The 13,599-nt window shown below is 39.4% G+C and overlaps 1 protein-coding gene across 1 annotated transcript in view; it reads right to left on the bottom strand.

The window, feature by feature from the left end:
* MYH15 (myosin heavy chain 15) overlaps positions 1 to 13,599 on the bottom strand; it is a 64,580-nt gene that overhangs the window by 20,460 nt on the left and 30,521 nt on the right. Inside the window, exons 15-27 of the mRNA XM_080576463.1 lie at positions 13,230 to 13,348; positions 11,972 to 12,121; positions 11,032 to 11,202; positions 9,488 to 9,667; positions 8,038 to 8,170; positions 6,151 to 6,218; positions 4,125 to 4,212; positions 3,790 to 3,907; positions 3,429 to 3,552; positions 2,595 to 2,731; positions 1,962 to 2,217; positions 1,286 to 1,528; positions 506 to 682 (exon numbers count right to left, since the gene is read on the bottom strand). Of these exons, the coding sequence (XP_080432589.1) occupies positions 506 to 682; positions 1,286 to 1,528; positions 1,962 to 2,217; positions 2,595 to 2,731; positions 3,429 to 3,552; positions 3,790 to 3,907; positions 4,125 to 4,212; positions 6,151 to 6,218; positions 8,038 to 8,170; positions 9,488 to 9,667; positions 11,032 to 11,202; positions 11,972 to 12,121; positions 13,230 to 13,348 (1,964 nt within the window). The remainder of the gene's footprint in view (positions 1 to 505; positions 683 to 1,285; positions 1,529 to 1,961; positions 2,218 to 2,594; positions 2,732 to 3,428; positions 3,553 to 3,789; positions 3,908 to 4,124; positions 4,213 to 6,150; positions 6,219 to 8,037; positions 8,171 to 9,487; positions 9,668 to 11,031; positions 11,203 to 11,971; positions 12,122 to 13,229; positions 13,349 to 13,599) is intronic.

Raw genomic sequence — 13,599 nt, 5'->3', positions numbered from 1 at the left:
AAATATATTCAACATAGATTGTTTCCAACAGTCAGTTGCGTGCTAAACCCATCTTTGTGTGGAGCTCTAGCAAGTGTTGAATCAGAAGTACTTAAGTATAAGCATCTGATCTTATGTTTTTTGGTTTCTAGCAGCCAGTAGACACATGGGATAAATAAATATAGTGTAAGGATTAGTCCATGCTTTACGTTCATGTGAGTATTATAGTTCTCTTGGTAGCAAAGCTCTGTTTGACTGCATGCCAGTTACAATGCAAACGCACACTGAGTGTGGATTTTCCCTTTTACTGCATTCCTTTCAGAGGCGTGACTACACAGATAAGTATTTATAGTGTTGCTGTAATTTTACTTTTTGCAGGGTGCAACAAGGACTTCATTTATAAATCCTTGATTGTTTCTGAAAGAACAGGAATACATTGCAAACTCTGTGACATTTCAGACACATGAAAACTGTTAAGTGGTAGACAAAACAAGCCTTCAGAAAAGTGAAGGCAGAGCCAGCTTACATCGTCCACTTGCTGTTCCAGTTTCAGTTTAGCTTTGCTCAGTGTGTTGACTTTGTCCTCCTCTGCTTGTAGGTCATCCAAAACTTGCTGGTGAGCTTCCTGCAAAGACTTCTTCTCCTTAGTAAGTTTGCTGATGTTCTCATCAAGAGTTGCCATTTCCTCTGTCAGATTTTTGACCTGTGGAAGAGAGGATGGTGAATTTATAAGACTCTTAAGCAAGGGATTATCACAACCAGGCTCAGATGACTGTCAATACTGAATTTGTATGGAGGAAGACAGTGGAAAGAAAGGGATGTCTTCCCCTAACTCCTTGTGGGATTTTGAGTGAAACTGTCATCAAGGGAGCCAGTATGTGCCAATTCTTGTTATGGAAATTTTTATTTCAACTACATTCAGTTCTTTTCAGTGTCACTCTCACTGTGACAAACTCCAGCTCCTGATTCTCTCTGGGAGAAGTAGGAGATGAGTTTTATATTTGCAGGCCCTCAGAGGAAGAGCCGGAAGAACTCATGGTTTCAGCAGAAAATTGTTTGCTTAAACATGCCAAAACTAGACATAATTCTTTAGCAGTGTTGGAACAAAACCCACTTCTGAAAAAGAGAAACTCAGGCTCAGACAACACTTTTTCCCTCATAAATTCGAATGACTCTGTATATGCTGATCCTTTACAGTGGCCTTTGTAACAGGCAGTGTAAAGTTGTCAAGTACACCGGTAGCTCTTGTGAAAAAGGTTATCCTTGCCTGACCTCTTTTGAAAACATGGCAAAGTTCTAAAGGTACCTTATTTTCAGTAGCATGTTTCTCTTTCTCTACTTTTGCAAGTGTTATTTCAAGATCATCAATATCTTTTTTGAGCTCAGAGCACTCATCTTCCAATTTTCTCTTCTTGGAAGTCAGCTCAGAATTCATCTCTTCCTCATCCTCAACCCGCTCTGTCAGCTCTTTGACTTTGGCCTCCAGCTGAATCTTGGATTTAATCAACAAGTCGCAACGTTCCTCGGCATCTGCTAGAGTGTCTTGCTCCTGGTGAGAAAGGAAGAAGACAAGTGGTCATTGCCTCATTTGTCACCTATTCTCTAAGTGTTCACAGAGCCTGACCCAATGTTACAGAGCAGTGTAGGAAAACTTTCCTACTCCTGATTCAGAAGACAAGACCAAAAGTTAATGGAGCAGGATGAAACTGTGGTGAAAATAACTAGTCGTGCCTGCCCCTATAAGAATATTTCAACATCTAATTGCCAGAAAAATTGCCTTGGACAGAACTCCGCTAAGAGTTGCATTGCTAGCCCACTTGGTTTTATGCTAGAACATGAAAATTTCTACCTGCTCTAGTTTTTGGCAAGACTCTGACAAGACCAACAGCTTATTTTAGTTGAATTGCACTAACATGCTGCTCTGTAAGCTTTTGAACTTGGAAGTACATCTAATGAATATATAAATATACATCTCTACTCACAGCTTGGAGCTGTAGAAGCAAGTCATTTTTTTCCTGAACTAAAGAGACTTGCTTTTCTTCAAGTTCTTTTCTCCTGGCTTCAGATTTTTCCAGAGCCTCCTTCAGTTTCAAGAACTCTTCCTTCATATTGGCCATCTCTTTTTCAGTTTCTGCAGACTTCAGAAGAGGTTTAATCTTAAAGAAAAGCTTCATCCAGGGCCAGTTCTTTACAGCCATAAATGCACGGATATTCCACTGAATTACAAGAAGGGCATCCCTGTTTTAGGAAGAAAACAAAATCTCCTGATGGTTATCCTGAATTGAGAAAATTACATTTTTTTCCCCCCATTCCCAGTTGGTTTTATGGCTCTGGTCCCAGTAATACTGGGAACTTGTTCTAGGTCCTAACATATGCAAGGTACTTTCTCCACAGCTCTTGATTTTCAGGGACATGAAAAATTTTCCAAATCTGATTTTTGTCAGAGCTGCGGGCAGCAACAATATATAGTTGTTATTACTGTTATCAGACATGCAAGTTAAACCTTTAATTTAGGACTAGCTATAGCTTTAGGGACTGTAATAAAGCCTCTATTCAACATATAATTAAATGGTAATGAATATTATCTGCTATGATTGAAAGGGGTGAATTCATACCTGCGCTCCACTATCTTCTGGAACTCAATACGCATCAGTCTGCCACGTGCCCTTGCTTGGATCATCGTTAAGATCTTTGCAAGTCTCTCATCCCTCATTTCTTCTAGATGGCCCAACAGACCAGCCTTGAAGAACACCTGGTACATGCACAGATGACATTTGACCGTAACGAATGTGTTTTTTCCAGGGTACACCAACAATTACACAGACATTGTTCTAATTGTTCAGAAGAATGGTAATTTTATTGGCACGTTTATAATCAAAGGAAAATAGAGGGCCAAATACTACCTGCATCAGGAACTGCACTGCACAGTTCCACAACTGCTTTAAAACTGGCTCTCATCTCCCGGGTTTTCAATAGGCCAAACCATTCTGTCATCACGCTACACAGTATCTTTTGGCTGTAGAAGGTTCAGAGCAGGTCAGCTGAACCACACAACTCCCAACTCTCAGGTCTCTGCTGAATGGGATCATGTCATAATTGCACATGGCTTCATTTAAAAAGCTACAGCTAATCTTGCAGTCCATATATGTTTGAGTTTATCTACGCTCTAATAAATAAAATACTGTTTTACTGATAGGCATGGAGCATCAGCTGCTCTTTCGTTTGCTTGCAGTGTTGCTGTAATAAAAGCTTTATGGGCGCTTACACTAGAGAAATAAAATTTCTCTAGCACACCCTAAAAGTTAATATCATTTTGCTGCCATATTGCTGGTTCCCTGTATTATCAACTCTTTCTTAATTGCCACCACCAGAGACTGCATAGTATCCCATTCTGCCAATCAAATCCATCCTTTCTCTCTAAATACTCATTGATAGTCCTTTCTGCTTACCTTGGTGTGTCCAAAACGATATTGGTTATGGTCAATATCTAAAGATGCCAGCAGTTTTTCAGCAGCTTTTCTGCTATCGACAAACTTATCCTCTGGGATTGCACCTGGATTCAGAATGCGGTACCTGTTAACAACAAATAAGCAATGAATAGGACTAGCAAAAAAATGACCTAGACTAATTTCCTACTTTGCATCTACACAGGCACCAGGCAAAAGCATAATTCTGCCTTCTACGTTCAGGCAAACTGTATAGAAAATAAACTTGAATCAAATAAAATACCTCAAATAAAAATGAGAATACATGCTTTGCTTATTTTGACTGATAGGATAAAGACAGGAGACAACACAGCTCTGGCATTACCTTTGTTTAAAGTCTGCATAAAGCACCCTGTTTGGGAAACCCTTACGGCAAATGCGGATGCCTTCCAGGACACCATTACAGCGGAGCTGATGCAAGACAAGGAAAGCATCCATTTCACCTACGGGGGGAAAACAAAACAAAATTTTTCCATAGGGCTTAATCTTCATTTCACAGTGGGAAATGAAAAATAGGAGGTGTCATCTGAGAGGACAACACCATGGGAAAAGGTGAATAACACAGGTGGTATAGAAATATGTTCTGGGGGCTTGCAAGCAAGTACTGGGATGACATTGTTTGAGTATATTAAAATTTTAAGACAGTTGTGTTTTTCATACCTGGTGTTTTTGATTCGTTGGGGATAATGCATCGTACAAAGTGAGGGGCTGTAGATCTTAGGTTAGTCATCAGCTTATTCAAATTTTCCTGGAACAGACATGCAAAACACTATTAGCTTTAATGGTTTTGTGGAATTCCAATCACTTATTTCTCTAGTTTGTTAGGTAAGTTTATTAAGGTCATCTGCATAGTTCCTAATAAGATTATAAGCTTTAAAAATCATTGAAGAGAAATGATTTCAAATAAATCAAAATAGAAACTAACTTCATTATAGCAATCCACATCAGTTTTAGCAAAACCTTAAGAAGATTTGTGTTTTACTTACAGCCCCAGAAATGTCAGAAACAACATGAACAGCCAGCAAGATGAAATATCATCCTGCAGAACATTTTTGAATTTTTTTTCTCTTACACTACCTACAAGATGTATTCTTCATGTAATGGTATATGAAAATGGAAGACCTTCAATAAACCATATTACATTGATGACTAACTTCATTAACAAATCACTAATGTTAAAACATGTTTTTTTCATCAAATATTATGGTGGCCTAAGCATCAGGACGCTCTCTTCACACTGTACTGTCTGATGACAGTTTTCATTCCATCCTGTGTAAGCAGTGACTTCACACCTTCCACTATGAGCACTAAGTTCCTTTCACCTGAAGAGACTGACTTGAACTGCATTTTTGCCTAGTCACTTCACCCTTCCCATCTGTGCCTTGTAAAAGCTAGGCTTTTGTCTTCCTGGCCAAACATTTTCCCTTTATTAATCTTAGACATCTTCCAGGCAGGCAGCAACGTAGCTCAGAGGGAGCCAAGCATTCGGTGCCTGCCAGTGATCTCCAGGCTCTCGGGAAAGTGTTTTGTCTAGTATGCAGAAAATAGAGAAGATTAGAGGTGAAATATAATGTAATCAGAGCAAGTTGTTAAAGCTGAAAATTTCTCCTGTGCCAGTCAGGATGATAACTGAGACAACCTGAGCCAGCTCCCTAGCAGCTCCTTGTGTTCTGGAAAATGGACCTCTATTACTGGACTATTAAATTGCTGTCTGCAAACACATCCTTCAGATATCTTTACATTTCTTCAGCTGGCAAGATATGGCTCTCAGTTTCCTGTGATTTCACTTCATGAGGAGTAATACTTAACCAAATAAAATACATGACTAGGGGGAGACCCCTACCAACTTCCCCACCTGATGCTAGCCTATGTTACATCTTCCTCAATGTAACCCATAAAAAAAGCTCCCCCCCCCAAAAAAAAAAACAAAACCAACCAACCACCACCAACAACAAAAAGAAAACAAAAACACACTAATGGTAAATTACAAGCCCCCTTTTTCCCCAGACATGATCCTAATGTCAGCTTCCACCAGGAATGCATTCCAGTGAGGGAATTACTCCGGAAAAAAGAGGTTATATTCCACTTCTTTCAACAACTTTTATTTTCTACAATTGCTCTTATCCTAGGATCCCATTAGAAGCAGTAACAAAGCAGGGACTAGCAAATGACTTGTAATCAGTTCCAGTTCCAAAGACTTGCACAAAGCTACAAGCCGTGAAATAAATGATACTTTCTCAAATAGAATGAAAAATGATTTACCTACTGAATGCTCAAATAAAAGAAAACAGAGCAGCCCCTCACACATACAGTTTTAATAACAAAATATTCACTTAGCCAGGGTCAATAACCCAGGCCCAGAATCCAATTCTGATATTGAATTTCAGTTTCCTTTGTCTATTACAGTTGTTAACAGAATCACAGAATCACAGAATTATTTAGGTTGGAAGAGACCTCCAAGATCACCTAGTCCAATCTCTGACCTAACACTAACAAGTCCTACACTAAACCATATCACTAAGCTCAACATCTAAACGTCTTTTAAAGACCCCCAGGGAGGGTGACTCAACCACTTCCCTGGACAGCCCATTCCAATGCCTAACAACCCTTTCAGAAATGAAGTTCTACATCCCTCTTCAAAGTATTGTCTCAACACTAGCCAACAGGTGGGGTGAGGTAAACAAACCTTGTGTAATGAGGACACAGTTTGAAAAGAGGCACCTTTCTTGCGTTTCTTTTCTCCACCCTGGTCAGCTAAGAAAAAAGAAAAGAAGTAAAAATCACACCATGTATCTCAGTAAGGGGTGCGGGCAGGGGCACGGGAAACACACAAACCATAGATGACTTGATGGCTGTGATCATTCAAATATTATACAAAAAACTTCTGAATGTCAAGTGCTATATAACACAAGTTTGCAGCTCACTGTCCACAATCAGGATTTTTGTCAAATACCATTGCAAGCTTTCTGCATTGCATTTTCATTTCAAATCTGGACAGCATCACTTGTTACACAGAAAGTCCATAAATATGAATAAGGCAGAAAAAGATAACTAACAACACAGCTTGTATTTCACTAAAATGCCTATAGGGTGTGATGATACAGAAAGGGAAGAAGCTAAAGAAAGCAATGCTTAGGCAGAATTTGTACTGCATATTGTACTGTACAGACACTGATTCTCACGTCAGCTAATGAGACACTGAACTCATGCAAATTACGTTTGGCCAGAATAGATAGAAATAAATATTTATTTTGTAATTTTAGATACAGTAGCTTGGCATCCCCTGAATTTTGCTTAAAGCTTCAGAGTCAAAATCACTTAAAGAAATGATAATTTTTGACATGACCTTTACAAAGTTGCACAACACATGAGCAAAGCATGACCCCAAAATATACAGCAATTTCTGAATTTCTGCAGTTTTTAAAATACTGGACCATTAGATCATTCCCAGGAGGTCTGACATTCTGTCATCTGTCAACAGTCAATATAAAAGGTGAGGTGAAGAGTACAACGTGTTTGATGCAATTATCAAAATCCTTTTCCCCTTTCCAAAGTGACACTGCCAAGACTGGAAGAGGCTAATCTGGGCAGGCTGTTCTTTTCTCCCGACACTGAAGAAAAGCAAGGTAGCATTCTGACAGACAGGACTACCACAGGCAAATAGGCAGTTAGTAACTTGCAAGAATTTGCTAATGGCATGATTTTTGTTATTTATATTCAGCTCCATCTCTTAACACATTATGAAGTCTGCATTCTGCTTGCTTTCTCAGCAAGTGTCTTATGATTCATGACAACATCATCCACACGAATGAGGTTACTAATAAATAGGCTGTAAGCGATTGCAACTTCAGGACATAAGAACTACATCTTTGTAAAGAATGCCAGTCTTATTTACTCAGCATCCTTTTTCTGGATGCTTGCTACTTGTCTTCTGTCAAGTAAAACAGTTCTGTATAGTGCATATGGCTTAAATGCATCCTTAGATGTACATTAGTCTATCAGTCTTTTCAAAAACAAAATAAAAGGAAAAAAGAAACATATATCAACAGCAGCAACCAGAAAGGAAGATATATTTGTAAAATCTTCTACTACTTTGGCCAAGGAGGAACAGTGTTCAGTTGCACTCAGTATCTTCTTGCCACTAATCCAACAAAATATTTCAAGATTCTCTCTCAAACATTGTATTTCTTATTTAATTCAGGATGGCTAGCAAAGAGGACTACAGCATAGGGAACAAGAGCTGTTCTTGTTGACAGGCATTTATGTACAAAATGTTTTGTGAAACACTTGCCTGCATAACTGAATACTTGCATGCTCAAACACCCACTGGAGTGTTCACAACACAGATTTCCTCGCCAAAATTGCTTAGAGGTATTATGCATTCAAACTAGCTGAGTTAATGGCCTACTTAGGATAACATGGCAGACTCCTACAGATGCTGTGTGCATCTAAATAACTAGTCATTGCTCCATTTAGCATTGAGTCAATTGCAGTTTATAGTTGTTTCTTAAATTCATTTCCAAGCACACACCCCAGAAATGAACAAAAACTCATGTGAGCTGATTCTGCTTACCACTGTCAGCACCAACGTAGCTTTCAAACAGGCTTGCCAAGAGTTTGTTGGATGATTTTTGGAAAATCCCTACTACGGTTTCATTAAGCGGGTCTTTGTTCTTCTCAAGCCATCCAATGATGTTGTAGGGAACCTGCAGCAAGGTGTTGAAAGCATAAACCAGAGGTTGCAAATGCTCTCTGTCAAAGGAGTTCCTTAAAGCTTGGCTTGAAGCCAATGACCTTTTGTGAAATGCTGTTCTCAGAGCAGGACCAGCCACCGAGTTTTTCCATCACTTTCCATCCAATTCTCTGCTTCCTAATTGCCCGACCTCTCTTCCTAACAATTACCATCTGAATCCTGCACACTCTTTCCAAACTTGTTGGTCCCTATATCTTCTTATGAACTCCAAGTGGCTGGCTGTAAATACACCACATATCATCAGTGTCCCAGGAACCCTACTTATAACAGCTGAACTATAAAACACACAGGTAATAATTTCACTTCACAACAGTATACTACACTCAAATAATTAAGATTTTCTGACAGAAATGTAGTGATTAAAAAACTAACTCCTGGACTTTGCCACGGCTCTCTGTTTAGTGAAAAAATATGTTCTGTTAATAGTACCATGTGGAGATAAAAATTCTCATTTTCTTTGCTGAATACACTAACATCTACAGATAAAGAACAAGATGGGCATTACTTCTCATAATAAAAGCAAACTCAGCTTACAGTTCAATTATACTTTAAAATGAACTCAAACCAGTACTAGGTAGGTTCCAGCTCTGCTGTACTGAGGCTTCCTATCAATTCTAGTTTGATAAAAAATATTTCTTATGTCCCTCTCAAGTTTTTTCTGCCCATCTAGTCTGAAAATGCAGCTTTGAAATTGTGTATGTTTTGACTTGAGTGTCACAACATTGGATTATATTCCTTTACCCCATCATCAGCAGACCTGTTAACTAAGCCTTCACAGCAAAATCAATGACACTTCCTTTGGCTCTACTGACACACTGGTCCTAACATGAGTAATAAGTGATGTAAAATCTATTCTTTTAAACCTTCCTGAAGTTAGGCAGCAATTACTTAGTTCATTTGTACAGGGAAACAAGATGGAAAGTTAGATGCTGCTGCTGTTTAACCACTAATCTGAATCTGATTACAGGAGAAGCAAAAAAGAAAAGGCAAGGCTTATTTTTAGCAATACCACTGTTAGCCCCCAGTTAGCTCCTCAGTTCACTTCCTTTATTTGTGTAGCCAAGAACCAGATGTCCTAAAGTCTGGTGGCATCTTACTGTGTTGCAATGTTTACGCAGAGAGAGCAGGCATTTGCTCTTAACTCCTTTCCATCTTCACCCTTTCCACCCTCCCTCCCTCACTGTGTGCTACAGGCTAACCTCCCCCCCTCCCCACACACACACCTGGAAGACCTCTAATATAATGTCTACTTGCAAACAGAGGAACTTACTGCACCAGCATAATGAAGAAGTTCAAAGTGAGCTTCATATTTCCTTTTCTTATCAGGCCTGGGCTTCTGCAAGTTAGGTGACTTGCCAAGATGATTGTCATAAAGTTTGGCTTTGAACGTCATATCTGTTGCTTTTGGGAACATGCATTCCTCTTCAAGGATTGACAGGATTCCCAATGGCTGTTGATTAAAAAGATCATAGAATCATAGAATACTTCGGGTTGTAAAGAACATTAAGGATCACCTAATTGCCATGGGCAGGGACACCTCCCACTAGACCAGGTTGCCCAAATCTCCACCCATCTTGGCCTCAAACACTTCCAGGGATGGGGCATCCACAGCTTCTCTGTGCTACATGTTCCAGTGCCTCACCACCATCACAGTAAAGAATTTCTTCCTTATATCTAATCTAAATCTACCCTCTTTCAATTTTAAGCCATTTCCCATTGTCCTATTACCATACTCCCTGATAAAAATTCCCTCTCCAGATCTTTTTTGGAAAATGTTTAGCCTACCTACTGTGGCTATGCAGCCTTTATGTTTGATCTGATGGAAGTTTAAGCTTGCAAAATTTTTTCCCATTCTGAGGATGAAATCTTTGACTATTCTGTTAAAATAGTAACTACACCTTTGGCTATTCAGTATGACACGTCTGCCTTAGGAGGCTTTCTGATGGCTTCCAGAAATGGTTTGGTTTAGACAATTGGACCAACTCACATTTTATTGCTCATCTTTCAGAACAAGATAGACTAACTTCCTAGGAGTTGACAGGACAGATTTGTTGTGGGACGAGGGTGATATGCATAGACATCCTAACCCTGGAGAAGAAAGAGATTAAGTACAAGAGCACGTAATAATCTGACTATTTCAGTTGTTCCAAATGTCCTGCTAATGCAAGACTCAAAATTCCATTTTTCCTCAAAGATCAACAGGGTTAGATGTTATGCCAGCAGAGATGGCATAAAGAGATACAGCAAGGGATACAGCAAGAAACCATGCCCCAACAAGGCTATATTATGTTATATATGAGGCAGGGAAAAGGAAAGGCATATTCTATGCTGGGGAAGCAGTGGGAGGGAAGCAATGCCTTCAGGCTAGGGAGAGCCTGAAGGACTTTGCACATCAACATGTAATGTAAGAAACAGGACATCATGGTTTAGAGGTAGAGGACATGTGACTGAAACATGACATTTGCCCTGAAAAGCTGACTATTAAGTTTGACATTAAGCATATGTGGAACAAAGTAAAATGTTGAACAGTAGGAGAAGAGAAAAGTGAAGTAAAAAGCAAGGAAGACCACACAGCCACACAAAACAAGTACAAGTTGTGGCTGCTGTTGGCTCTTTAGGGCAAACTTTTTGAAATAAAGGTAAGTAGCCAGAAATGGCACAAATATTGATTTTTCTTTGATTCCATATTGCATATGGTGAGAAATCTGTCTTGCTGTTTATCCTGGTCTGTTGACTGGGATTTGAGGATAACTCCAGAGGAACATCATGAATAAAAACAATTCATAAAATACACCTTAGCACTCCTGTACATACCTTCTCAATTAGATCAATACAAGCCTGCAGGTCCATGCCAAAATCAATGAATATCCACTCAATGCCTTCCTTTTTATATTCTTCTTGCTCCAGGACAAACATGTGATGATTGAAAAACTGTTGCAGTTTCTCATTAGTGTAATTGATGCAGAGTTGCTCAAAGCTGTTGAACTGCAGGAGTTAAAAAGAGATGCGTTTGTACATAGTGAACTATGTCACAGGTTTAACGGAAAAGCAAGAGGGAAGGTATTTACATTTATAACCTTCTAAACAGTAACAGGTTGAGAAACTACTGAGCATTACACTGAAGGCAAAGGAGGGGGAGTTCAATAGCAGGCTGCTGGCTGCCTCATGTGCTGTCCTCTGGAGCGTGAGGATGCCCAGATTTGTTCAGGTCTCTCACTTAGAATGCACACACGTTTTCCTCAGCAGCATGCCATCCAAGTCCTCTAAAGCAGAGCCAGTGCACTCTTTGCTCTGCTTAATACAGAGCGCAAATCATAGCATTAAGCACTTACCCCTCAGGAATGGATTCTGAGAAACAGAAGCTATGAAGTGCTTTATGTTGCAGACATTTTTTATGGTGATAATAAAAAAATGACGAAATACTATACCCTATAAAAGGCACTTTCTCTCAAAGAGAAAAAGTGGCTACAGTGGACACACTGTCCTAAAATTCAGCTCAAACAATATGAGATGTTGTCTTTGCTAAAGAACCGCTTCCTCCCCAGGAACTATAAACATGTCCAGCTGTGCTGAATACTGAGTGTTGTCTACATATATTCATGGCAAAACCTTGTAAAGTCATATATGCTGTTTGCTTTACAGCTTTCTTGACTTTTGGGTTTGTGTCCATTTAGAAGAAAAAAATACCCATCGCAAGAGGTATTGTTAAGTAACTTCTATGTCATTCCCCAAGTCCTCACACATTAATACTCACATCAAAGATTTCAAAGCCAGCAATGTCCAGGACTCCAATGAAGAACTGTCTGGGTAGCTTAGTGTCCAATGTCTTGTTGATACGGACCACCAGCCACTTGAACATTCGATCATACACTGCCTTGGATAAGGCCCCAACAGCATACAAAACCTAAAATATATGTTTCAAAATGCCACTACATACAACAAAATTCACTGCGGAACACAAGGATTTCAGTACACTAGCATTTTAAAATCTCTACTTACAGTTTAAATATCACAATTTTTCTTACAATCGCTGAGGTGATTACAAGTTAATACAACACAGAGCTTCTTTCATTATCTATGCTGACTTCTCCTCAAATCATTGCTATATATATTGCAGTCATGTGTACAAACACGTACATAAAGTTGTAGTAAAGTTCCTCTTTGGAAAGAGCTGGACGGCAAGTAGCAAAAGGCTTCATCCCTTGTACTGCTGTGGAGTTAAGTACCACAAAGCACACAGGCCTGACGTCAGCCATAATAACCAGAACTGTAGGCACAGGGGATGTCTGTGCTTAAGCTACTCCTTGACATTTGTTTCTAATTTTGAAGGATGCTATGTCACGAGCAGGACGTTGGAAAGGAAATGTCTGTGCCTCTTCTTTAGCCTACCAAATGCATGACTACACCAATAGGGTAGTAGCTCTCTCCAGCAATTCTCCAGTTACTGAGCCTGTGCCATAGCTTGCCTTCAGACAACGATTTTCATTTTAACCACAATGCTGAAGTGTCTTCTAGAATACTACTACAGCCTGCAGCAGTGCTAATCCAAGGACATTTGTTTCCTAAATTAAGAGGTACCTTTAAGTGGATATTGCCTTTAGCTGATTGAGGTCACACTAGGACTTAGAATTACATGAATAATAAATGAGTGTATAAATAATCCACAGATCATCTCTTCTAGGTAACTATTCTCATCCAGAATTAGATACCAAATCCCATGTGGTTTTACAGCACCTCATTTCCTTGAGTGGCTGCTACTAATGCATCTGAAAAACAATCCCAAAGGCAGTGCAAGCCACTATCCCCTTGTCAATCTTTTTACCAGTATCCTGCTCTTTCATCATCTATTCCCCCATGTTTGGGGATATAAAATGAGAACAGTTACTAGAGGATTCACTGTTCATACAACACGTACGCATGTTAATATTTTTAACAAGTATCTCTCTGGGATGTTACAGAAGCCTCCAGGCTTGTGGAACAGGTATCCAAACACTGTGACAGTTTATCCTTACCTGTTCAACACTTTGACCTTTGGTCACATACTCATTTCCAACTTTCACTCTAGGGTGCAATAAACCCTTAACCAAATCAGAGGAGTTGATGCCCATCAGGTAGGCAGCTTTGTCAGCACCTGATCAGGAGAAAACAAGGTTTTAGCTGGCTCTGAACTGCTATGTGAAAACATACCTAGCCAAGATAAAGTTATTAGTTCATCTACATCCAAAGAGAAACTAGATAAAGAACTTGCTTTTTAAATTATTCATCTTGGGTGCACCTATGCTCAGTTCTGAGGCGGAGAAGGTCAGCTAGAAACACACTTGACAAACTCTTTAGATGTAAGAACAAATTTTCACAATGGATATAGGCAGTTGAAACAGTACT

Source organism: Anser brachyrhynchus (genome assembly GCF_964034855.1).
Source record: "Anser brachyrhynchus genome assembly, chromosome: 1".
Lineage (NCBI taxonomy): Eukaryota > Metazoa > Chordata > Aves > Anseriformes > Anatidae > Anser > Anser brachyrhynchus.
The sequence above is the reverse complement of the archived record's forward strand: the minus strand, read 5'-3'. Positions and strand labels throughout refer to the sequence as shown.